Consider the following 26,024-nt stretch of genomic DNA (forward strand, 5'->3'; position numbering starts at 1 on the left):
AGCGGGACTTGTAGCCGGGAAGGGTTTTCTTGTCGGGTGTGTTTTTTTTTTAATGACCTAGCTGTGCCTCGGAGGCCGTTCAGCGGCGGTAAGAAACGCGTACTTGAGCGCGGGGGCTCGGCCGGCGCAGCATCGCGGGGCGAGGAAGCCCTCTCTGCCCCGCGGCTGCCGCCAGGCGCCCCCGGCCCGCTGCGCTGCCGCCGCCCCGGCCCGACGGCCTCAGTGCCGGCCCCGCGGGCGAGGGGGCGCGAGCCGGGGGGCAGCTCCGGGGAATTAGCCAGCCCGGTAGCAAAAAAAAGAAGAAGAAAAGCAGAAAAACCCGCCCGCGGTGGCTGGATTTGTGTTTCAGCCTGGTGCATCTGAAAGCTTCTCCCCCTCCTAACGAGAGTCCCTGCTAGGGCTCCCCGAGGGAGGTCAGTAGAGAAGGGAGATGTTTTTAATAGGCAATAATATGATAAGCCACGTGATTTGGGGGAAAAAAAAAAAAAAACCACCACCCCTTCGTGCAGTATTTCTGCAGTAAGAGATAAACAGTACCGCTGCCAATTTGTATGTAGCCGAGCAAACCGGAGACGGCGTGGAGGGGAGCGGGTGGGAGACCCTGGAAGGCAGACCGGGAGGCGGCTGCCTGTTCCTCCTCCTCCTCCTCCCCGCAACAAGCTGCGGAGCAAGGAAGCGACAGGTCTGGGGGGGCCCGAGCGGCCGTTGGCGCCGCTCCTGAAGCCTCCCCAAGAGTTTGCTGAAAAGCTGGTGTCTCTAGCAACGCCCCGGGGGCCGCAGCGAGCTGGGGAGGGCGACCAAAGCGACCGGCGGCCAAGCAGGCAGGCTGCCGGGCTCTGGCTGCCAGCAAAAAGCCTCGTTCGCCCGGGAACCGGCCAGCGGTCCGGAGCATCACCGCGCGCCGAGCTCGGCGGGGGGCTCTCACCCAGGCCGCGATGCTGGATTTTGGGGGTTTTCCCTAACTTTCCTCGCGACAGCCGCCCGGTGCCGCCGGGGCACCCCGTGTCAGGCAGCGCCCGGCAGGAGGGAGCATCCTTCGCAGGGCTTAGGAAGCTGTCGGGCTCAGATAAGGCTGGGATCCTACCCTGTGGGATACCACCCCCCCACCCCCCCCGGTTGTATTAATAAGGAAAAATTAATTTTTAAGCGCTGGGATGGCTGCCAAATTATATGACCTCTGACAGACCAGCTGCGCTAGGGAAAATAAATGGTGTATAGCTGAGACCCGCGTTTCCAGCGCTCCGGCAGCCCCCCGAGGCGTTTCTCCTTATAACGCGCGGACAAAGAGGTAGTGGGGCTGTTTTCAAAATCCCCGTCTACGCCCTGGCGGAAACGGCCAGCCTGGGCTCGCGGCAGCGTCAAGCGGTTTTCAACCGCGGTCCTAGCGAAGCGGCGGCGGGCCCCGGCCGGCACGGCGAGAGCCGGCTGACCTCGTGCCCGGGGGCTAGCGCGAGGCGGTCACCAACCCCGGGTAGGACGGGGCCCCGTTTCTCCCGTCTGTGCCGGAGTTCAGCAAAGCCCGTAGGTGCGCGCGGACCTGGAACGGCGTCGCTTCCCCAAGAGCTGCCGGGCTCCAGGGGGGCTCGGCCGTCCGGCCCCTCGCCGCAGCAGAGCTGCCCACGTTGGTGGGCCTCTGCCATCATGAACTTCTCCAGATCTTCCCGGTCCATCCCCGTGGCTTGGTCCTCGCCCGCCTTACTGTGCGAGGGGCTGTTCCCGCGCACCTGGCAGGCTTGGCCGAGACTTCCGAATTTAATTTTAATTTTATTGAGTGAGCTCGGGGCTGGCCAGAGCTGCCGGAGCCCGTTCGCTGTGGAGCACGTCTCGCTTTGGCTGTGTGCGCCATGCTGCTCGCCGGGGTGGGTGTTTTTTTTTTTTTCCCTTCCCCTTTACATATTTGCATGAGTTCAATGCAGTCAGCTGGAAAGGAGACGTTTATATAGAAGCTGGGAGCTCTGCCGTGTGCAGAGCAGGCCTGATTTATTTATTTATTTAACAGAAAGTCGGGGCTTTGGCATGACGGCTGAGGCAAAGCCCTCGTCCGGCAGAGGGCCTGCTGATGGATTTATTGATTTATTTATTTTTGGTTGCAGGTGTTTTTCTGCTAGGTACCTGTTGGGTCATTGGGGGGGGGGGGGGGAAACCCCAACCAGAGCAACTGCGAAGACGTTGGTCGTTTCGCCTCTGCGGGAGGCGGCCGAGGCTTTCCTGCAGGCGGGAGGCCTCCCCGGCCGCGGAGCCGTTGTCCGCAGCGGTACCTGACGGCCTGAGGAGGGCGGCTGGTGCCCCCCGTGCGCTCGGCGGGCTCCTGAGACGCCCTCCAAACCCGGTGTGAGGAGAGCCGGGCTCTGGCGCCCCTCGCCCCGGAGTGAGCCGGGCTGTCCTCGGCGTGGTGTCCCCGGCCGCCCCGAAAACCAGCGTGGCGCCTGAGGTGGTCCGCCGAGGAAGAGCGGCCCCGGCCCCGGCAAGCCCATCGATAGCCGCCTCCGCCCCGCGGCGGCAGCGCGCGGAGGGCTGGCTGTGTCTCGGTTGCTTCGGGGCTTCGCCCTTCGCAAGAAAAATAACCGGCCGCCCGACTCTTTCTCTTTGCCGGAGTCGGGGTGGGCGGACACGTGTGCCAGCGGGGTGTGAATTTTCACGAGCCGGTGCCCAAGCGCGCGCACGAGTGAATTGCACGTCTATCTGCGCCTTGCTGTCACCAAGTCCCTGGACCTCTTCCTTGCACAGCAGCGGGCGCCTCCGTCTCTGGAGCCCCGCGGCGCGCGTGCGGGGAAACGGGCCTTGGCGAGCGGGGAGGAGCTTCGCGCGAAACTGCGGGTCTGAAAAACGTTTGTGCGTTGAGCAAGCTCTCCAGCGCAGCAAAACCAGATGTGTTGGGTTTTGGTTTGTTTTGGTTTTTTTTTTTTTTCTTGGTGTCCTCGGCCATGTTTTTCCCTCCTCGTAGTTTTTCAGGCTTCTTGCAGAATTATTTTTGAGGAAAAAGGGGCAGGCTGCAGCGCTGCCTTTTTTTTTTTTTTGAGGGGGGGGGAAGATGGTGGGGGACGGCGAGAAGAAAGTTAAATCTGGACGAGGGAAAGTGCGAGAGGGCTGGGGAGGAAAGGGCGCTCGCGCTTTCTGGTGGCCGAGGAAGCGTGGCTGGGCTCGCCTCCTGCGGGGGCTTCCTGCCCACGAGCGCCTGCGGGGAGTTTATTCCAAGTGCTTTCATTTATTTATTTTTTTCCCCCCCCTCTCTTCCAAAAAGCATCGCAGCAAAAAGGTCCTGCCCCCCCTCTCCCCATTTTTTTGCCGGGGGACCTGGTGGTGGCTCCGGGAGGGGAGGGAGGGAGGGACGCCCGAGGCGCCCGGTGGTGGCCCCGCGGAGAGAGGGGCTTTGTCGGGATTCGGGGGACGTTACCCCGTCCTGACCCGGCGATGCAGATCTTCCTCTGCCTCCGGGGCCCGTCTCGAGCCGCTGTCCCCTGCCCTGTTTCCGCAGCTCAGCCGTGCGGGGGCCGCCTGAACTCCAAGGACGCCGGGTACATCACCTCGCCGGGCTACCCGCAGGACTACCCCTCCCACCAGAGCTGCGAGTGGGTCATCTACGCCCCCGAGCCCACCCAGAAGATCATCCTCAACTTCAACCCTCACTTCGAAATCGAAAAGCACGACTGCAAGTAAGCGCTGCCTTCCTCCTCCTCCTCCTCTTGGGCGCGCTCTGGCCGTTGCCCGGCCCCGCTCTCGCTCGGTGATGGCCGGGGGCCGCGGGAGCGTTTTTGGGGGGCTGCGGGGGGTGGGGGGGTGCTGCGGGGGTCCGACCGCCCCGCTGCGGGCGCCGCCGGGGCTGGCGAGGCTCAAAGCGCCGCGGGCTCTCCCCGAATTCGCGGTGGGGGGACGTGGCCTCTGCCTACCAAAGAGGTTGCAACTGAGTCATAGCAGCCGAACCGCAAGAATTTTTTTTTTTTTGGAAAAAAAAAAAAAAACAAACCAAAAAAAAAAGCCGCCCAAGCTATAGCACGGCCGCTCCAGCAGGGTTTTTCCGCCGTGCTTCCCGGCACGCGCTGTCCGAGCGAAGGATGAGTAATGCTCCCGGGAGGACTGGGGGGCGGCTGCGGCGGTTTGCAGCCCCCTCTGGTGGCACGAGCCCACCGCTGGCCGACGTCTCCGCAGGCGCGGGCCTGGGGCTCCCAAAGCGGCCAGGAGCAGGCCAACGGGGAGGTGGGCCCCGAGCGGCGTAGCCCGGCTCTTCCGCCTGACCGTGGCGGCCTGCCCGGAGGCCCGAGGGTCTGCGGAGAAGGACCCAGGGCCGACGCAACGGGGAAACGCGCGCGGCTGCGGCCATCTCTCGGGAGCGAGATGCGCCGGGAAGCGACTGCATCTCCTGCAGCGCCGGAGAAGGCTGCGCGCTCGGGAGAAGGCGCAGATGAGATGCTCAGAAAGGCATGCGCTCGCTGGTGCGTTTGCGGTGTGGGCAGCCTGAAGCAATGTTTCCAGCGCGCAGGAAATAATTCAGTCTGGGTAACATGACGCTGCAGCTCAGCTCGTCTTCAAATGAGCTTTTGCTGCCTGTGGTTTGTTGTTTCTTCTCTTTTTTTTTTTTTTTTTTTCCCTTTAAACTTTGGCCAGTGCCTGCTGCCTGGCTCGTAATCCCCGTCGTTTGCCAAAATGAAGCCTCAGCAATGGGGTTAACGACGAGAGCCTTTGCCCCCTCGCACAGGAGGGAGATGGTCAGGGCAGCCCAGGTCTCGTCCAGACTAGACGGCAGCCGCGCGCGCTACCCCTTCCCCTGCAAAGGCCGCCGTGCCGTAGCATCGCCCAGGAGCGGGTCGGAGCCGCTTGGCTCGTTCCCGGTCTCCTCTGGCCCGGCGTGATTTCCGCTATTAAACGTGAACGCGAAATAAGAAGAGCAGACTGCGAGGAGCAGGCTGCGCGCAGAAGACCCTTCCGGTTGCTCTTGGCCGGCGCTCAGGGCGCAAGGTGCCTGAAAGCACGGGCAGAGGTTGGTTTCTAGCGCCCAAACCAGTTGTGCGTCCGCGTTAACTGGGGCGGGGGCTCACCGCCGTTGAGGGGCAGCGTAATAACACGCCGCAAGTCGCGCTCGGGCCCGTTAATAGCGGCTAGGGGCCACGAACCACAGCTAGGATGCTTTAAGCAACGGTCTGAGAGGTACCAGTTGAAGCGCGCTGTAGCGAGCCCTCCTCCTGCTGCGTTCACAGGTACATCAGTGGGTCATTAGAAAGAGTGAAGGACCTGTTTTGTGTTTTTTGGTTTTTTTGTTTTGTTTTGTTTTAATGAATCCCAAGGCATTTGTGGGGATGTGCCCCATGATTCGTTTGTGGTTGCCCCCCCACCAGAAGCGCTGCAGACCTTGAGGAGGTTTGCAGGCCAGGAAGGAAGCGACCCTCTTCCTCGAGGGGGGGGGGGGGGCCCCCTTCGCCCAGACGGGCGGTGGGAGAGCCCCAGAGCTCAGCTCCGGCCCTCCGAGGCCGGGCCGTGAGCGCGGCGTACGGATGGGAAGCGGTCAGCGTATCGGAAGCCCCCAGGGACCCCTCAGAGCTGGAGGTGACTGACGGATGTCCAGCAAGAAGTGGGAGCACCTCCCGTCCTCCGCTGTCAGCCCGGGCGTTCGAGGCAGCTGCTCAACTTCCTTCCTCTTTTGCGAGTGTTTGCATGGTGATTTATTTATGTCATTATTTTGCACAGAAAAGGGAAGGTGTAAGGACTGGCTCTCGTGTTACGCCTTTGGTAACCCTGTTTGGCAGCTAGTCGTGGGCAGGAGCAAAGTCTGGGATCCCCATCAGCAGAGGGGCCTCGCCGTTTATCTGTCTTCACTGCCTCTTGTCGAAGTTTTGTGACCCATTTGATTCCTTAGGCTTTCTTCTGTGAAAGCCCTCTGATTTTTTTTTCCGCCGTTCAGGAGCAAAGCATCTCTCCGTGTCTTTAAATATGGCAGATGGGGGATTTCTTCAGATGTCCAACAACTCAATTGAAGGAGACCTCGGGAGACCTCTCCCCTTCCCTGTCCCCCTTCTCAGCCTGTCTTTTCATCTGCAATCTGGAGATGTAAGGGCTATAGTAATGGAGTGTCAGAGGAAGTAATTGATTCATCACACGCCGCGAGAGGAGTCTGTTGCCTTTGGTGTCACTGGAGCTGAACCGCAGCCTGGAAGGGCGAGGGAGACGTGTAAACACTGCACGGCTGAGCTGTCAGGACGCAGCGCCGCGGCCGAGCCAGGGCTGGAACAAAGCCTCGCCGGAAAGGAGACCTCCCCGAGCAAAGCCAGCCCCCTGCGCCCAGGCCTGCCTTCGTTAGGGACAAGAGGCATCAGCCGGCTCTCGGCTCCGCTCTCCTCGACCCGGCTGCTTCTCCCACCCGCTGTCCCGCTCCAGCGGGCCGAGGTGTCGGGGTGGGGGAGGCGAGGCGAGAAGGGACCAGGTTTGGGGTGCCGGCCGCCCCAGCCTCCGCTTTCTCTGCAAGCCGGCGCCTTCGGGTGGTTGCGGACGTGACAGAGAAGACCACCCGTCGCTAGGTGGGCGGCTGCTCAGGGCTTTATGCTCGCAACCTCGTTGGTGCTTTTGGTGCTTGACGACGAGTCCGTTTCGGGAACGGAGCAAGCGAGGAGCGTCGTGCCGAGGAAAGCAAGGGCAAACGAGCGGTGCGTGGCAGTCCGAGCTGCAAAGCTCCCGTCTGATCCCAGCTGGCGCCAGCTCCTGGGGGCATCTCGCAGCTGGGGACATCCCTTTGGAGGACATCCAGGGCTGGTACAGCAGAGCGGGGTGCTCACCAGCCGGTCCTCGGCCCTTCCCGGCCCCAGGCGATCCCCGTCCTGTTGCCAGGCTGTGGGACACTGGCCCCCAGTTGCTGCCCTAAGAAGGTGCTGGTGATGGGACCCGTCTCTCCTGCGCGCAAAGCGAGCAAAGTAACCGTTTGCCCTGTCTTCTGCCTGCTCTGCTGCTTTCCGGCAGTAAATTTTCCTCTTGCGGTTGTTATCTTTTATTATATACATTTTATTTTTTTTCCTCTTTCTGTTAGTGATCAAATGCCTGTGAGTGGTGACAGTAAAATGACAAAGAATCCAAAGTCTTAATATTTTCCACAGATGGATTGTAGCAGAAGGAGGAAAGTGCAAATGCAGTTTCTCAAGCGTCCTGCTTTTTGGGGTAGGGAAGGGTTGCGAGTCGGTTCGGTTACGGCAGCAACAGACGGCAGAGCGCCTTGGCGAGGGGGGCTACTCGTGCCAGCGTTGATATGTTTTATTCCTGGTGTTACCCTGGGTGTTTTTTTTTTTTTTCCCTCCTCCTTCCCCCTAAAGAATACCAAGGACATCTTGCAACAAAAGACCCCCGTAGCTAAAGATAGAAGGGTGAGGAATTTATAGAGGCGGCGATAAAATTAAACCGCGTGTGTAACTCCTGAACAGCAGCCTGCAGAAAACCCCTCACGCGCGCACTAGCACATCTTGCTTCCTTACATGACGAAGGGGTTTGGTTTGGTTTTTTCCCCCAGCCGTGCTCCAGATGAGAGCGCTTCCCCGCTCCCGCGCGCCTTCCTGCAGCGGCGCGGCTCGGCGGGGGCAGCCGCCCCGGCCGGCCAAAATCCCCTCCCGAGTCCAAACCTGCCGCGGGAGCAGCCTAAAGACATGTCTTGTTCTTCCCCAACTTGCAAGACGCCCCCCCGCCGCTCCCCGCACACATGTAGCTTAAGCGTAACTGCTGAAAGCCTCTTCCTATCAGCGGTCCTGGTACGGGGGTGAAAACAGCCCAGGGAATATAAATAGAGGCTATCTGTAGTTTCCATTTTTTGTCTTTGAGGCGTTTTTGAAGACGTTCTCCAATCTGTTGAGGTTATTCTCCCCCTCTCTCCCTCTCTCTCTGTCTCTGCTTCTTCTCGACTGGATGGCTGGATTTTTCTCATTCTGGTCAGATTTTTGAGGAGATAAGGAAATAATCCGAGGCGCAGGGGAAGGATTACGAAACTGCACAACGCTGCGGTTACACAAGATGTAATGGCACCTAGCAAATGCCAAACAAACAAGCAGCTTCATCCCTCCGGCGTCAGCCCCCTAAAAGTTAAGGTTCCCGTCACTGAGAGTGATTTAAGCTGCCTCTATAGTCAGCGCAGAAGGAGGATGGCTCCCCTCTTGAGATGGGTACGAGGACCGCTCTCAGCTGAGAGCGGCGCTGGCCCGGCAGGTGTTCAGTTGGCTAAAGTTAGATATGATGGATGCTCTTCAGGCCTGTGCACGAATCCATAGCCCGATCCATGTCTATGAGGACCGATTCTCTTTCTCACCCCGGCATAAATTAGGAGTGATTGCCCTTAAAATGATGAGTTACACATGTGTAAAACCAGTTCAAGTCAAAGGAGACTCCAATTCATCTGCCGTATTTATAATTAATTAGTCCGATTAAGGAGCGGCAGCTAAGATCCAACTTCATTTCTCTGGCTTCATCAGATGGCAAAGGTGTTCGCCTCTGCTGCCATGACTATAAAAAAATAGTGTTTAAAAGTCTTCAGTACTTTCTGCAGCAATTTAACCTCTGTAGGGTATGTCCTGCAGTTGCTTAAGACTGTATAAAAATCACGGAAAAGTTTTCTTGTCTTTCACAACGTAGCCACCCATGAAACAATGATGTGGCTTGAAGGCAGCATATGGAAGAGCTTGAAGGTGGGTGGTGACACAGAAAAAATCGACTAAGCCAGCTAGCATGTAATGGACATTAATTCTAGCTGCCCCTTGATTGCAAAATTAGCGCTGAGCTGCTGGTTCACCATTTCTGAACTACCTTTAAGCTGCAGCTGCAAGCTCATTCCTGAGAGTCGGGCTTTTCTTAGAGCACAGACTAAAACAAAAAACCTGTGCGTGTCATAACAATTTCTACAAAAACCAAAGCACCTGCCACCCTTTTTGAAGGGAGGGGTTGTGTTTACCACCTGGAGCTGTGACTAAAGGAGAGCCCACCTCCCCACCCCAGCTCTCTGCACGGTACTCATCCGTCTGCCGCATTTCCACCCAAACGGCGGTTTGTCTTCCTCTTCTCGGCAGAGGCGTTCGAGGCTCGGCAGCATATGGTTTGGGCAGAGCAGAGGTCTCGAAGGCTCCAGTCAGCACTGGGCATTCCCAAGTTTGGGGCTGTTGGCATGCCGTCGGTACCTGTTTGTCTCTCCGTCTATCTAGGCCAGACTCCTCGAATATACTATAATCTGTCTAATCGAGGCTGGCTTCTATTCTTGGCTGTGCCGCGAGCTTCCTGCGTGACCCCGGGCCGGCCGCGGCTCCTCTCTGCTTCCCACCTCCCGGGGTCTTGCGAGGATACGTTCGTTAATGTTTGCCAGGTGCAGTCAGGAGCCCCGTGGAAACGCCTCTAAAAACAGCTCCAAATCCAACATCGGGGAAGCTCAGGTTAGAGCCTTGTGACTCCCTCCTGCTTGGCAGGCGCCGGAAAGCGGGCTTAGCTGCGTGGGAGCCCGCAGCCACTTCAAATCATAGCTCTGGAAAGAGCCTGAGAAAGCTGCCAGCCAGGTCCAAGCCTGGGAAAGCGGCCCTGCTTGGGCTCGGAAGCAGGGGCTGTGCAGGTCCGTGTACGCGGAGGACTCGTACTGCGCCTGGGAACGCGTGCGTGCTTTTTTCCGTTCGTATTTCTCTCCACCCTCAGCTAACGTCCCTGCAAAGTCCTCGAGGCACGTTTCAGGGAGGAAGGACCTGGCGTCTCTTAGGGGTTGAGGGGTCTGCAGGCTCGCTGACGGTGCGTGGAGCTGCGCGAGTCGCCTATCGGTGCTTTCGGCTGAGTTGCGTGCCGAGAGGAGCAGCCTGCTGAGAGGAGCAGCCTGGGGACTGGCCCCGGCTCTCCCGCGCTGTTCCCGGGCTGGATCGCTGCTGTCCTGGAGCTCAGCAGCCCCGGCCGCACACCTGGCAGGTCTGTGACGGCCCCAGGGGACGGTGGAGCTCGGCCAAATGGCCGGGGAGCAGATTAGCCGTTTTGCCACAGAAAAGGACCGAAGAGGTGGAGGTCTCCTCGTGAGCACTGCAGTCGGGGCTGTTTGCCTTCGTTGCGCCTTGCAGCTCTGCTTGGAGAGCCAGCGGCAAGGCCACCGAGGGAAAACACAGAGGAACAAGAGACGGGGAAGCAGAGGGTTGACAGGAGGAAAAAGCAAGCAAGCATGAGTAATACAGGCATTAGAAGTGCTTTATAATTAGTTTATAAAAGCTCTCTTAACATCAGCAAAGCACTTTCTACTAAAAATCTTTAATAAAAACGCAGCAATATTTGTAAGCACAGTACGTTTTTTTCCGCTTAATTCCGTTAAACAGCTCCAAGAAGAGCGTCTCGGCAGCGCAGGTCCCCTCCCTTCTCAACCCCCCGTCGTCTGGGTGGTTAAAAGCACTTCAGCTCTGCCTCCCTGCTTTAAAACTCCCTGGTGGAAACTAAGCTCGTTTGAGATGGTTTTAAACCAACTGACTGGCCTCCCTACTCAGGCAGCAGCTGAAAATAACTATCGTGCTGCGGTCACCTTCCCTGCGAGAGAACTTGGCCCCTCCGTTGACCCTCCGTGCCGGTTATGGATGCTAGCCCCCTCTTAGTTGTGGTTGCCTCCTTGGAGCAATGCCTAGACGGGGAGAAGTGGTGGCCCTGAAATGTGATCTCGGACACCAGAGCTTCCCCAGCGGAGCTCATGTCAGGGAGTTCAGCCCACAAGTGTGCTGGTGCGCGTTGACTGGGACAGTACGTTCGGTTATAGGAGAGAAATGCAAATTGCCGGGGACTGGTCGAGACGGTTGGCGTGCCACATAAATGTGTCCCACCCAGCCGTGAGCGAGGCTGTAATTATGTGGAAATGAGATGATTAGAGAAGAAAGCATCCACAGGGTTGGGCTTTCTTCCTTCGAACCTTTCTTCTTGTTTATCACATGGGAAGAACTAAATCTGGAAACCATGTGTAAGCTTAACAGAAGCAAAGTTCTGGCCAAGCTAGATTCTAACGTGGCCGGTGACCCAGCGTGAAGAGAATGGGGTTTATCAGCTTGTTTGATCGCGGGCCAAGGCGTGGACGCGACCGACGCACGCGCCGCCGGAAGAGCCTGCGGTGGGGATCAGCCGGTGTTCTCGCTGAACCGCGTGCGCTTGGGAGGGGGCGTCTCTGGCGGCCTACAGCTTAACTGGTACGTTGGAGAGGAAGTAGGTGCTCTTGCAGAGCATCTGGGTAGGAGACGTCTCCTGACTGTGAGATTGTCCCAATTCACAGTTTGTTTATGTGACCTGAAGGAACACAAAGAGAGTTTTGCCTCATGGGGAGCAGAGGGCTCGGGCCAAGATTTTTTAACTAGAGAACTCTTATGTGTTTATGTGCATTTCACATTTGGCAAAAACGACTCCCTGACCTTCTCCTAGGGGCTTCTTTAGTTGTTTGCGACATTTGATTTATTAAGGATTAGCTCCAGTAGGAGAAAGCTCGGTTAGATGCTTGGATGAAGCCAAACAGGGTTTAATTTAGAGAGAGGCAAATATTTCCTGATGATTTACTTACTAGAGTCATTCTTTTCGTCTTCCATTTGCAGATTGGCCAGGAGCAGATTGCAATATTCCCAAATTGTATGTATTATTGGAAGTTATTCACCCATTCAATAAGCAAATAATTCTTGGTCCAGAATTTGCTTCAGAAATTGCTTCTGCAGTATTGGTTGGTTTCAGCGCCGCATGGCTGGCAATAGGCTGTTTCGTGCGTTGGCTACACTAGAAGCGCTGATCATTGCAGTCAAGCGGTTGATGCCGTGTACTGCGTTGGCGAGTCGTAACCCCGCGAGGACGCAAGCAGATGTGTTTCCCTGGGACGCAGCTAACCTGTGCCATGCAAATGGCAGCTTTGGCAACCCGGTACGTTTAGCCGTGTTTTTTGCCAGCATTCCCGTTTTTTGCCAAATTTGCTTGATTTCACTTGTAGCTGGTAGTCCCGGAGCACAGCCCTGAACTTGAGATGTGAAAGGGCTGTAGGCGCGGTGAGATCAAGCCCTTGCTCAGAGAACAACATGTCCCCACTGTTTGCTCAGCGCTGCTTTAAACAAATAGACAAGCAAGGAGGAAAAAACCCTGTTTAGAAGCAGCACTAACGCTGCCTGCTGTGTTCCTTCTCCCCGGGGAGAAGATGAGATCAAGCTACGCGTGACAGACATCAGCAGGGTCACGGCGGGTGCTGGCGGATGGCGGTGGGGTAGTAAGGGGTCACGAGGTGATGGGAAGCTGTTCGGAGCAGAGATCTTCGCTGACACCCGTGCGTTTCCACCCAGCGGCAAAGCCAAGCGTTCCTCCTGGGCCAGCGCCTCTCCTCGGGGGCACCTCTCCAGATCGCTTGGCTTGTTTCACCTTGGCCGAGCCCGTTGGGTCCGTAACCACGTGAAAGGCTGGCTAGCTGCAGCTAGCTCGGCGCCGGGTCCAGCATGGACGGGATTTTGTCTGCAGGCGTTTTGCTTCTGGCTCTCTGCCGGCTTTAGTCCCAGAAAGGAGTGAAAGTGAAGCCGCTCAGGGGCCATCTTTCCTCGTGGAGGAGCACAGCGAGTTCCTGTAAGCGTGCTGCGAGGCTGCAGCCTGCCGACGCGTGCTCGGCAGAAGGGGAACGAGTCACATGAGGATCGCCCTGTATCCAACGAGCTGCTTCTCCTTTCCGCTCTCCGTTCCCAAACAGGAGATCTTGTGACAAAGAAGAAAGGCAGATTCCTGGCAGCGCTGCGGCGCTCCTTCCCTCCCCGTCCCCGTGGGAAGAGCTGCCTGCCGCACGTTGTTCAAACAGGTTGATACAAAGCGAATAAACAGTGGAGGAGAGATGGGCAGTTTCTGTAAATAGCGGCGTGCCGGCCGGAGACGGAGACAGGGGCGGGAGAGCGAGCGTGTTGGAAGGCAGCTGAAGAACAAGATGTTCGCGTAAAAGCTGTTCGCTCCTCCACCGCACGCAGAGCCTGGTGCTACCTGGCCGCTAGTCGGGGCCTGGATGAAAATCGGAGGGAAGCGGTGGGGGTTTCACCTTCCAGCCGGGCTTTGCAGCGAGCGTGCGCCCCCGCAGCGGGCCGAGCGCAGCCCCGAGCTCCTGCCGCCACGAAACCGGGGAGGGGGGGAGCTCTGAGCCCGGGGTGCGGGTCTTGCCCCCTGGCTCTGGTCGGACGCATGCGTGAACGCCCAGCGGGCAGGGGCTGCGAGGGAGGGAGGGAGGGAGGCAGCTCCTCAAAACCGGGCAGCTGCCAGCTGCTGGGGCCGGTCAGCAAAGGCAGCTCGTGGTGACAGGGCTACGAGGAACGGGCAAGAGCGGACGCGGAGACCGGCTCTCATGCAGCCCCTTATCCACCGAAATCTTTGTGAGCGCTCTGCAGAAGAGGATCCGTGTTGCTGTCCAAGCACTAAATAAGTGCACCAGCCACGCTTGTTAAAAGGACCGATATGGTGTCACACGCTGCACGAACTAGCCACCTGCTCATATCGACCAAACATTGACTTTTTGCGTAACGTTTGGTACGTGCTTGGCCAAATCCCACCTGGGTGGTGGAGTAAGCGGGGTCGTGACGTGCCAGCTGCCGGAGCCATGCTCAGTAGCACGGTGACACTTTGGGAGAGCTGTAAGGGAAGGAGAGCAGCCGCAGGAGGGTCGTGTCTGAGCTTCTCTCCCCTGTCAAAGCAGTCTTGCGGAAATGCAAGCTACTTGTCTCCTAAATTTGGTGAGCTGGCTTTGAAGTTGGAGTGGATGTGGATGTGGGCGCAGGAAATGAACGATGTGAGGCGCGATGGGGGACGGGACTTAAACGCAGCCAGGCAGGCAGAGGGGAAAGATGCGTGGCGATGGGTGGGGGGGGTGACAGAGTCCCCCAAAACCAGCCTGGACGATGGTTTTGTGGCATACGGAGATATACAGAGGTGCTTTGCGTTTGCTCCCTGCGTCCCGCGGCATCTCCCGGGCGGACGGGCTCACTGCCCTTTCCCCTGCCTCCACAGGTACGACTTCATCGAGATCCGGGATGGGGACAGCGAAGCGGCGGACCTGCTGGGCAAGCACTGCGGCAACATAGCGCCTCCTACCATCATCTCCTCCGGCCCTTCTCTCTACATCAAGTTCACCTCGGACTACGCCAGGCAGGGCGCCGGCTTCTCCCTGCGCTACGAGATCTACAAGACAGGTCAGCGTCTGCCGGCCGCGGTGATCTGCCCAAGGAGATGCCTGCGGCCACCGTTTCGCGGCGACTCTTGGCAGGCCCTCTGCAGAGAAAAGGGCTCCTTTTATTTAGTCATTTAGCCGTTTTTTTAAGCGTGCCTGCTTCACGAGGCTCCCGAGAAGGCGGAGAGGTTCGTTAGGGTGGCGCGTGGCGGTGCGTCTCTGCCTCGTGCGGTGGCGGGCCAGGCAGGGCTCCTCGTTCCGGCCTCTCTGGTCCTGCAGGACCACAAGCGGTACCACAAGTGGGGCAGGTGGCTCAGGGCTGAGCGGGGGCTCTCCCAGCTTTCGGAGCGCGCGGAGCTCCCCCGTCTGTGGAGACGGGGCTCGGAGCTGACGGACGCCGCCGTGTTGCTCGGCCCGGGCCTGCAGCGGGGTAGCTCGGCTTTGCAAGGGGCTTTGCAAAGGTTCCTCTTAGCCCAGCGTCCCTTCCCATGCCTTAAATGTTCCTTACCGCCGCGAGAGGGGGAGGTGATCGGCGCCCAAGCGAGCGCGTGCGCTCGCCTTCGCCTCCCCGCCGGCCGCCCCGCGGCTCTGCTCGCCTCGTGAGCCGGTTTGGCGGAGCTGGCCCCAAGGCGAGACGCTGGCCGTCAAAGGCTCGGCTCCACCCGGCCCCGGGCTGCCGCCGCCAGCCTGACTCCCCTTCGGTAGCTGCAGCTTCCTTAGGCAAAGCTGAGCGTCGCTCGCTGGGCTCGGCCGAGCTGTAGGCGCAGGTCCCGAAGGCGACAGGAGCGCCCCGCGAGAGGAAACGGCTGCGCTCTCCTGCAGTCACGCGGTTAGGTCTCTCTCCTGGCTCTGGAGCATCGTCCTTGCCTCCAAACTCTGGATTTATTCTGTGTTTTTTTCTCCTGAGCTTGGACCATGTGTTTTTTTTCTCTAGATACCTACTTGTCTTTCAAGCTGTTTGGAATGAAACGCACCCTTATCTCCGTTTAGCAGAATTAGTGGGTTTTGGGGTGTTTTTTTTTTTTTTTTGCGTTTGCAGGGAGGGAGAAGGAGGGAGTTCCCCCCCCCCCAAATCAGACGGAGGTGGGAACCTCCGGGAAGGTTCGCGCCGGCCCCTTTGGCCGCGGACGGCTCCGGGCTGCCGAGCCCCGCTGTGCGTTGCGCCAGCACCGCCGAGGGATTTCCTTCCCCGCACGGCTTTTCCTCGTGGGGGTTTCCAAGTAATGGTGAAGACACCCACATCCCCCCCCCCCCCCACCTCAGGTCCTTTCACCACGTGAAGATTTGTGCTTCCTGATTTTCTGGAGGGGAAGCTGAGGCGCGGACGCCCGGGCCGACGGGGGAAAGGCTGCAGATGGTTAGGGAGCCGGTCAGGGAGCGCTTTCTCCAAAAAGAGGGTGTCTCCGCTGCTCCTCTCTCCCCAAAGGGCAACAGCTCATTTGGGAGCGGGGGGTCCTTATTCGGTGCTGTTTTGGCCCCGGCAAGGTCGGGGCAGCGGGACGCGGGCCGGCCGGCGGTCGCGGTTTCGGGCGCCCCGGGCGCACACGGTTTGTGCCGCCGCTGCAGGCTCCGAGGACTGCTCCAGAAACTTCACCGGCTCCAACGGCACCATCGAGTCCCCCGGCTTCCCCGACAAGTACCCGCACAACCTGGACTGCGTGTTCACCATCATCGCCAAGCCCAAGACGGAGATCCTCCTCCACTTCCTCATCTTCGACCTGGAGCACGACCCGCTGCAGGCCGGGGAGGGCGACTGCAAGTACGACTGGCTGGACATCTGGGACGGCATCCCGCAAGGTGAGCCACACCGCGCCGCTGTCCCCGGTGCCAGCGCGTCTGTCCCCAAAGCCCTCCTCCGGCCGGGGGAGAGGCGGGCGCTACCTTCGCTGCTCTTTCCGTTGCAGTCGGCCCCCTGATCGGCAGGTACTGCGGCACCAAGATGCCGTCGGACATCCGCTCCACCACGGGCGTCCTCTCGCTGACTTTCCACACGGACCTGGCGGTGGCCAAGGACGGCTTCTCCGCGCATTACTACCTGATCCAGCAGGACGTGCCGGAAAGTAAGTCGGAAATGCCCCGCTGCTGAAGGCACGCGCGTGACCTGGGCGGTCGTGCCGGCCGTTTTGCCTGGTCCGCCCCTGGGCACCGTGTGGATGGGGCCGGGAGGCGCCTTTGCGGGGACTGGTCTCCTGGCTGGCAGTACGCGAGAGGTGACACCAGATGCGGTCCTTAAATGAGGTTTAAGGATGAATCACACTTTCCGACCTTTCCTTGTCTTTTTGCTTGCTCGTGAAGTTTTCTTGGTACCTCTTGGGATGAAACCCTTCGTGCATGTGCTCAGCCCAAAGGATTTAGGGGAAGACTTCAGCCCAGCAGGTGCGGCAGTATCGCTAAAGAATAGGGGAAAAATACTCCCTCCCTCCCTCCCTCCCTCCTTCCCTCCCTCCCTCTGGTTTTCCAAAAACATACAGGCCCAAACTGCTGATCGCAATTTCATGGCTGTCTAATTTAAAAAATGCCCAAAGCAGTTCAAACCGAAACTTGCTTTAGATCCCTTCTTAAAGGAGATGGATGAACGTGGTGAGAGGACCGTAAGTCGTGTGCTCTGCGAGTGAAGAGCGTTTTGAGTCTTTGTGTTAGCGCGGGCAGGCTGGGAAAGATTCGGGTCGCTTTCCCGTGGCGTTTCTACATCAGAGCTACAGCTCGCAACCTCTGTGAGCTGTGAAGCTGTGATACAGCAGGAAAAGCCTTCAGGCCACCCTTCAGTCCCAGGGAAAGAGAAGCCGTCTCTGACCCTGGGTGGGAAACCTGTGGCCAAGAGCAGGGACGTGCAGGGTGAGAGCTGCCGGGTTATGGACTCTTGGGCTGGGACTGACTCCACTGAGGCCGCAAGAGTTAGACGTGCACAAGCTCTTCCCTCTTGCATCTTGCCACGCTCTTTCATCCCCTTGCTGTTCCCCTCTTTAAAAAGTCTGGGAAATAAGATGTTAACGGCACATAAAGCTTGAGAAATCAGGCACAAGGAATGTTAGGGAGCCAGGCCTGTTTTGATTTACGCTGGTGTAAATTGAGACTTTAATGACACGGCTGAGATCTTAACTTGGCCCATCGTTTCCAGCCCGGGGTTAACTTGGCCACGTTAAAAACATAGGCAGTTTGGTGGAGCTCCTTTGGTTTACGGCAGCAGTGGGCTTTGGCCCACATGGTATTTCCTATCAATGTTTTCTTTGTTATTGTTTTTATGGGACAGCTGCCATAAAATATATGAGATGTGCAATGAGATTGAGCTAGTTGTGACTTTTAAAAGCCTTAGAAGTGAGGAAACTCAAATAAAAGCATGCCAGATTCTTTCATGTTCATGGCCAGTTAACTCCTGTGGGCCTGATATCCCATATAGCAGCACGCATGTGTACACACACACAAACAAATACACACATACAGCCTTTAAACCAGTCCATTCGTTGCCTTGTCAGTGCTTACGTTTCACCTCCTGCCTCCAAGGAGATGGAGAACTTCATGGCAAGGGGTCTCGGTACATCTTGATGGGGATGGAGGGAAGGAAAAGGTAGAGCTGTGTGCCAAAAGTGTGCAAAAGGGGAGGAGGTGGAGAGAGGGAGAGGATCTGGGCAGCATTAGTTTGCAAAAGGCCATCCTGACATAAAGCCACCCCATCTCTAGTTTTGCAGTGCCATCCATGAGCACGCAGAACGTGCAAGATGGTGCAGATCTGCTGGTCTTCACAGGCAGCCAGCTGTGCTCGGGCATGGCTGGGGAGGAGAGGTCACGGCTGCCTTCCAGCTAGGAGAGAAGTGCAGGGACCACAAGCTGAGCTCTGTGTGTGTGTGTGTGTGTGTGTGTGTCTGCTCCAGACTTCCAGTGCAACGCGCCGCTGGGGATGGAGTCTGGCCGCATCTCCAACGCGCAGATCAGTGCCTCCTCCACCTACTCAGACGGGCGGTGGACGCCGCAGCAGAGCCGGCTCAACAGCGATGACAACGGCTGGACCCCCAACGTGGACAGCAACAAAGAGTACCTCCAGGTACGCGTGCCGTTGGGGGCTTGCCATCAGCGGGTGGCCGAGGGGCACCCAGGTTACCCCCCGTGAGCGCTTGGTGGCTGCGCCGGAGGCCAGGTCACCCTTACAAAGCCCAGCCATTAACGTGCCAGCACGAGGGCTGACTCGACCCACTGGCCTTCTCCAACCCCCTCTTCCTCCCCCAAAACCTTGGAGGAGTTTCCAGAGTACTAAGCGAGCTCTGCTACCATCCAGAGGACCAAAGGCTCAAGGAGGCATGTGGAGAAACAGCTAGAATAATATTTATCCCAGCAGTGATGCCGGGAGTGCGAGTGGGCTGAACGTCACGTAGGGGCCTGGGGGAGCAAAGGCTTTCCCTAGGACCTGGCTAGATCCACAATCTCTGGCCACAAAGAGTTTCTGGCAGTGTTACATCGCCGTGAGACACTGCTTGCTAAAGGGCACTAAGGAGGGGAGGTGGTGAAATGTCAGTGCCTCAAGCAGATGTCTCATTCTTCATTCATGGCAGCGCTACCAAGCCAGCTCTGCTGACCTTTCTCAACCCACATTGTGAAAAAAAAGAAAGGGAAAACCAAGGACGGCAGCACTTGCTAATTGGACATCATGCTTCTTTTTCACATGGAAAAAGTCAGCCTCTGTCCTGTTTTAACAGACAGGAGCTTCCAGTCTCTGTGCAGATCCTGTTGCCCGGTCTGAGGCAGGGAGAAGGCTTTGTGATGGTCCCATACGGACAGACATCAAGATCCTTAATCGGTTTTTCCCTGTGGTCCTACTCACAAGCATCCTGCAGAAGTCAGCCCAGGGCTTTTGTGCCCATTCAAGTCAGTTCTTACAGGTCTTTTGGGATCCTGCGCGCAGCCACGGACGGAGCGAGATAGGCCGAGTCGGCACCTTTTCATATTTCAAAGGTGGAGGGAGGACCTAACAAGCCAGTCTGGGCTCCCAGGTGGTCACCACTCCCTCTCCTGTCCCTCTCTCCTCCGGAAAGGTGGACCTCCACTTCCTGACAGTGCTCACAGCCATTGCTACGCAGGGCGCCATCTCCAGAGAAACGCAGAACGGCTACTACGTCCGCACCTACAAGCTGGAGGTCAGCACCAACGGGGAGGACTGGATGATGTACCGGCATGGCAAAAACCACAAGGTAAAGGCCCTTTTGTCTCTTTTTGCGTGCACCGTGGTGGGTCTTGCAGCTGATGGGAGGAAAGGGAGCTCAGAGAGCTTTTACAGGCCTAGGAGGGGGGGGTTCATCTTTCAGGGACCGTTCTTCTGATGAGTTGTTGAAAGACCGCAGTGATGCTCTGAGCAGAAATAGTCCTTTCTCCTCTGCACAGCAATGAGGGAAGACTGTTCCTTGGAAAACCTGGCTGCTGTTGCATCTTTCGTGGTGGCGAGAGTGTGTTCTTTGACTGCAAATGAAGGAGAAAAGGCTTTCACAGCCTGTGTTTTGCCGTACAAGATTCATTGAGCTTTTATGGCCGTAGCTCCGTCTGCATGCTGGGTTAACAATCACAAAACCGCGTGAAACCGTAGCGCAGGAGTTATTGAGGCCTGGAAATGAAAGGGCACAAATCCTAAGAGGGGGTCATACCATCCCAGAGAACAAAACGAGCAATAAATAACGCGGAGCAGTTCGGGCCGTCAGAGCCGTGGGCTCCGCGCTAGCCGGCCCGGTAGGCAGTGATGCATCGAGACCTTGGAGCCGGTGGGTGCTCCAGCCGTGCTTCCCCAAGGCGCGCGGAGATGGGAGCGAGCGGGGTGAGTAAACGCGGGCGTTTGGCCCTGCCAGGCCTTAGGGATGGTGCTGGGTGAGGAGGGGAGCCTGGGGGGTCTGCGCCGGCGCTTTGGGGAAGAGCCACCACCCACGCTTCCCGGCAGTTCCTGCTCGCTCAGCGCTCCTCTTGCATTAGCTGTCCCCTCCCTTTGCTGGCACAGACGCCGCTGGCCTGAAAGGCAGCAGCTTGCCTTCCCCGGGGTTCGTCCCGGCGTTTCCTTCCCTTCCACTCCCTGGGCTTTCTCCTTCCCTGCAAGCGCCTCTCACGCTTCAGACCCGCTCCGCGGCCCGGAGCAGACCTTTCCTTGGACCCGGACGGTTTTTCCTCGCTCCGGACAGGACGTAGACACTGGGGAGTGTGAGGTTTCACTGGGCGCGATCCCACAGAGCCGAGGCAGACGCGGGGAGCGGGGGGGACTGGCAGGACGCCGGCTGGAAAAATGCGCTAAATAAACACTGCAGCCAGGCTGGTGTTGCAAAATAGCCCGTTGCAGGAAATTTACCTTTCAGCGTCTCACTGAGGTGGGAATCCGGCCGAGACAGTGGTTTTAGTCCCACGGGGCAATATTTTTCCCATCCCTGCAATCGCGGACACGAGACGCGAGACCCCCCCCCCCCCACCAGGGCGGAGGAGCAGTACCAGCGGGCCAGCGTACATCGACCGGCCCACGGGCAGCCCAGTCTCCCTGCCCGGCCCGTCCGTGGCCGCTGCTCTGGCATTAGGGAAGCTCCCGGGCGCCTGCGTTTCGGGTGCGAGTTTCCACCCTGCGTCAGCGCGGTGCTCTGCGCGGTTCAAGCTGAAATAGCGGCGCGAGCCGTGCCAAAGAGATTTGTCAAGTCTGCCGCAGCTTGACTCGGTGCCACGCGGAGCAGGGAGGGAGCGCGGGCGGCACGGACTCGCTACGCCTGAGCGCACGGGCGCGTCTACGCACGCACGCACATATACATATATATATATATATATGCACACGCACACACACGTATGTGCACACGTGGGGCGTGTCAGCCACCGCGCTGCGTTTCTGCCGTGAACGCCCGCCGCGCGTGGGGGTGCTTTCTGCCCGAAAGGCTGCCTCCGTTTCCAGAACGGGCAGCGCGCGCGCCTCCAGCGCGTGCTTCTCGCGGCCGTCCGAGGCCACGGATGCAAAGGGAGAGGGGCGACGCGGCTGATGGGCGTCTCCAGTTTCCGGCTCGCGTTGACAGCGCCGTGCTTGTTGTTATCAGCTCACCTTCCCTGGGGGGGGCATCTCAGAGGGGTGCGGGGAGGCAGCTTGAACGGCTGCAAGGAGACCCTGGTGCCTTCCCTTGGGAGCGTTTCTCTGCTCTTTCAGCTCTCAACGAGCGTGTCCGTCCAGCTGCTTGTGCTGCGGCCCCTCTCTCGAGAGCGCTCCAGGGAAGCGCCCGTGGTGAGCCGGGCGGTCACGCCTGCTGCGGCGCTGAGACGCCGTGGTCATCTGAAAGCCCCCGCAGGTCCCAGCCTGCTTCTGCTGCTCTTGGGGACAGAATGACAGAAAGGTTGAGGTTGGCAGGGACCTCTGGAGATCATCTAGTCCAACCGCCCTGCTCAAGCAGGGTCCTCTAGAGCATGTTTCCCAGGATCGCGTCCAGACGGGTTTTGAAGATCTCCAGTTGAAGGAGACTCCACAACCTCTCTGGGCAACCTGTGCCAGGGGCAGGACAAGGACGTGCAGCCCGGAGGCGATGCATGGCCCTGGTGGCTTTCCTGGCCGGGCTGCAGCCTGCCGCCTCCGGGCGCTGGTGCCTGCTCCGCAGGCTCGCAGAGCGCCGCTCCGCGCGTCCCGGGCGGCTCCCGCCTCCGCCTGGCCCCGTGCGCCGTGCCGTGCCCGGGGGGCCGCGCTTCAGCGGGTGCTGCCGAGGATCATTTTTCTTTTACCTCCTTGTTCCCGGATTTAATAAATCCAGGGCTATCCGCCCGCCACTTGAGCCAGAATCCTCTCGCCATCCAGCATGCCCCGTTTTGCGCCTCCCCTAGCTGACACGGAAAATAATCTCCCCTGCTTTTCTCCTTCATGCTTCTCTGTCTAAATCCTGAATGCCTAATCCTGTTAGCATGCTCTCTTCCCGGGCTCGGTCTCCGCGGGACTGACATAATCCCGCCGTAAACCTAGCGGGTCCGGAGCGAGGCGTGCACGCGGCCGAAGGCAGGGCGGCTGCCACCCTCGGCCTTCTCCCCGTCCTCCCCACTTCCCTCCCCTGCCTCCTGGAAGGCGCTTTTAATTTGTTGATGGTTTTCCACGCTCGTCTTGTGGCTCTGCCGCCCTCCAGCCCGCGCGTGTGCGCGGGCACGTGCGCGTGTGCTCCCTGTTGAGTGTGTGTGTGTGTCTGTCTTTATCGCCCTACATCACAGCCAGATTTTTTTTTTTCTTTCTTTCCCTGCTGGTGTAAATTACTGTGACTTCTTGTACTTCGACGGAGACATGTTGATTTACACCGTTCGAAGACTTGGCTCAAAATACGTGCTGAGTGGGATGGGAAGCAGATAGGATGGGAGGAATAGCAAATGTTCTATTTCGGTAAAGGGGGAAGAAATCGCTGCTTTCTTGGCGCTCCCGATTTCACACGTTTTCCTGCTAGCGCTTCCCATGCCATGAGTGCTAATTTGAGGCAGGATACGATGCCTGTGGAAGTCAACGGGCCTCTTTCCACAGTGCTCTCCAGGTCTGGGATCAGCGTTTTCAGTGCCATGAGACACGCTCAGCCAGGGACTCTGGTCAGCGGCGTGGGGACCAGCATGCTCACGAGGCGTTTCGGCTTGGGAAAGAGGTGTAAAGACACGGGAGGAACCCGTTTTCCGAAGAGCACCGAGCACCTGCTCTCTGAAAACTGGGCCCCTTTGTGTCGTGCTGACTTGGATGCCGTGCGATGACTTGCTCGGCTCAGTTGGTGCTCTTCAGAAATGAAGTAGGCTGGGGCAGATCCTGCCAACGCAGCGGATGTTGGAGCTGGGCGTCCGGTGTCATTTCTGCCCTCACGGGCTGGGAGTCCAGAGCGCTCCTCAGGCCCCGAATCAGACCGCTTCTTCAGACCTGCACAGCTTGTTGAATGGGATCCGGTCCGAGGGCATTCCTGGGCCCCAAGTCTAAAGCAGAGTTGGGGCTGTTCTTGGAAGCAGGTGGTGGGGACTGAGAGATGCTTTCAGCAATGCATTTGATAGCGATGAAGCTTTTGGGCTCGGTCCTGGTTCTGCTTTCCATCAAGCTTGACTTCGCAGAAGTCAGCAACAAATCACATTGGTGTAAATTTGGATTCGGGCCCCTGATGCTTGTAAGTGCTAAGCGAGCTAAAAAAGAACAAAGCGGGAAATATGTTAAACCGAAAAGAGCAGCAGACCTCATCAGTGACTGTTAAACATGCTGGTCCATATGCAACCTTTGGCTCGTGGAGCCTTCAAACTGCTGATTGTGGGAAGCGGAGGGAGTTTGCCAAGGGAAGGAGCTCTCTAGACTCTCTGCACCCAGGCGTCTGCTCGCGGCCACCGCCAGAGCCGCTTGGCTGGGCGGAGGGACCTTCGGGCTGACCTGGCATGGTACCGCTTGTGCTAAAATAGTTGCACGGGCTCAGATAACCATTTCCTGTCCTCCGGTGTTAGGTTCAGAGGTGAGGTGTTGTGTGTCAGCCCCTGTGTTGACGTAAAGCTGGAGGTGTTGCTGGAGGTTCCACACCATGAGTGGTGTGGAAATGCATCCGTACAGCCCGTGTGCAAGTGTGTGCGCGTGCGTGCGTGTGCGTGTTTGCGCCCACACATGCACGAGAAACACACACGCCTGCTTGGAGGCCGTTCCACAGTAACCACTCTTCCTACAGCCCTCCTGCTGGAGAAAAGGGTGTTTGGTGTCTGCTGAGCAAGGAAAAGGATGGGAAGTGGGGTCAGAGAGGATAAAATAGGATATTAAAAACACATAAGCCACGCTGTGCTGCTAAACGGTAGCAGCGTGACGTATATCCTCCAGATTAGCATTTCTGCTCAAGCTCGCGTCAACTCCAAATCCCAGTCATCGGCCGGATTCGCAAGCAGCGCGAGGTGGCTGCTCCTCCCTGCCCGGCGGGAACGCCGTCCAGCATTTCCAGCATTAACCTGTCCCGCCCGCGGGCCGAAAGCGCGGCTCAGAAAGGGCTCTTCGCTGCTGAGCGGGGCGAGAGGCCGGGACGCAGCCTCGCTCCCTCCTTCTGCCCCGCGTCGCCGGGCTCGGCGGTTGGACTGTTTAAGCTCTTGCCTCCAGCAGAAGGGAGGCAGTGCCAGCGATTGCACTCCCCTCTTTCACGCCGAGACAAACTTAGCGGAGCTCCTGCGCCGAGCGCGGCATATGCAGGGTAGGAGACAGCCGAAGAGCCCAGCCAACAGCTAAGCGCGTATGCCGTTCTTGGCGCGGATCGGGGGAGGCGCTAACCCTGGCCTGAAAGCCTGCGTGCTTGGAGGCAAAGAGGGGAGGCGCGCAGCCCCGGTCTGACAGCCCTGGGGCTTCACGCTGGGGGCCACGGGAGCAGCCGAAAACTGCACCCCAGTTGGCATTGTCTTCTTTCCCCCTTTTTGTTCCAACCTACGGCACTGCAGACTACACCAGAAACACGAGTGCCCGGTCCTTGCCCGGGCTATTAAAATCCTGGGAGGGAGGGGTGGCGCTGAAGTCCATCTGGTAGTTATTGATCGTGGCCATCTGGTAAGGCAGCAGCTTTCTGATATCACGTCGGATCATAAACTCCTCCGAAAAGCTGTCTCTGTACGGGGAGCGTCTCGTGCGCTGGAGAGGGGCTGGCAGGGAAGCGGCTCCTTGCCCAGGGCAAGGCAGCATCCGCGCGCGTCATGCCGGGTGCTCGCGGTCGCCGGCCCCCCGCGGCGCTGGGTGCAAGGACGTGTCGCCCCTGTTCGCTCGCCGAGGAGGGTGCATGATACAACACGTCCCGAGCAGCGAGCCCTGCCAGCCGGCTCGGCTCCCGCTGCGATGGTTTTGGCTGCTGATCCGATCATTCGTTCTGCCAGGAGGGGCCGTGACCGTATTTCTGCCCCCTTTGCCCTTGCAGACGTTCCAGGCCAACGAAGACGCCACGGAGGTGGTTCTCAACAAGATCCACAGCCCCGTGCTCACTCGCTTCGTGCGCATCCGTCCCCAGAGCTGGCACAACGGCATCGCCCTGCGCCTGGAGCTGTACGGCTGCCGCATCACCGGTGAGGGACCTCCCCGTCTCCCCCCGGCCGCGGCCCCCGTCTCCTCCCGGGCAGGCGCCCGTGCCCAGCGTCGCACCCGGGGCGCAGCCCCCGCGGCGAAGGGAAGCGCCCGGTGCTAGTGAAAAGGTTTAGTGCCCAGAGCTCAACTCGTGGGAAACCTGGGGGGCGGGCGCCCCCTTCGCCCACCCGGGATGCTCATGCCCTTGCCGTCCCTGCAGATTCGCCCTGCTCCAACTTGCTGGGGATGCTTTCCGGCCTCATCCCGGACGCGCAGATCTCGGCCTCGTCCATCAGGGGCTACGACTGGTCCCCCAGCATGGCCCGCCTGGTGAGCAGCCGTTCGGGCTGGTTCCCGCGCGTGCCCCAAGCCCAGCCCGGCGAGGAGTGGCTGCAGGTGGACCTGGGCGTCCCGAAGAACGTCAGGGGCGTCATCATCCAGGGGGCTCGTGGAGGTGACAGCGTGACCACCGCCGAGTCACGCTCCTTCGTGAAGAAGTTCAAGGTGGCCTACAGCATGAACGGAAAGGACTGGGACTTCATCCAGGACCCCAAAACAATGCAAGCCAAGGTAGGCACTGCCCGGGGTAGCAGGAGGCTTGCAAAGGGGGTTGCGTTGCTGGCTATCTTCACTCTGCCTAATGGGGCCTCGGGGAATCGGCTTCCTCTCCTCCCAGAGGTCTGGGAATTTGGGTTGTCACCGTGAAACCCACCCTGTGTCCCCTGGTCCTGTCCCTAAGCCATCCTACAGGTTGTAGGTCCAACCCTTCATCAGGGATAGGCAATTTCCCTTCGTTTCTTGCTACGGATCAAACGAACTTCCCCTCGGTGCCGGGTGCGATGAGAAGTGGCCTCTAGTGCAGGGCTGGGGACGTCGGCTGTTCCCAGCTCCTGCAGGCCACAGCCCCCGTGGTGGGGTGTT

General features: G+C 58.7%; 1 protein-coding gene across 8 annotated transcripts in view; it reads left to right on the forward strand.

Annotated features, from left to right (window-relative positions):
* NRP2 (neuropilin 2) overlaps positions 1-26,024 on the forward strand; it is a 53,926-nt gene that overhangs the window by 1,327 nt on the left and 26,575 nt on the right. For all 8 annotated transcript variants that reach the window (XM_068948022.1, XM_068948017.1, XM_068948019.1 and 5 more), the window contains exons 2-9: positions 3,476-3,653; positions 13,951-14,132; positions 15,677-15,907; positions 16,015-16,170; positions 17,980-18,149; positions 19,135-19,290; positions 24,961-25,105; positions 25,324-25,673. In XM_068948022.1, the coding sequence (XP_068804123.1) occupies positions 3,476-3,653; positions 13,951-14,132; positions 15,677-15,907; positions 16,015-16,170; positions 17,980-18,149; positions 19,135-19,290; positions 24,961-25,105; positions 25,324-25,673 (1,568 nt within the window). The remainder of the gene's footprint in view (positions 1-3,475; positions 3,654-13,950; positions 14,133-15,676; positions 15,908-16,014; positions 16,171-17,979; positions 18,150-19,134; positions 19,291-24,960; positions 25,106-25,323; positions 25,674-26,024) is intronic.

This window comes from Struthio camelus, chromosome 6, assembly GCF_040807025.1.
Source record: "Struthio camelus isolate bStrCam1 chromosome 6, bStrCam1.hap1, whole genome shotgun sequence".
Lineage (NCBI taxonomy): Eukaryota > Metazoa > Chordata > Aves > Struthioniformes > Struthionidae > Struthio > Struthio camelus.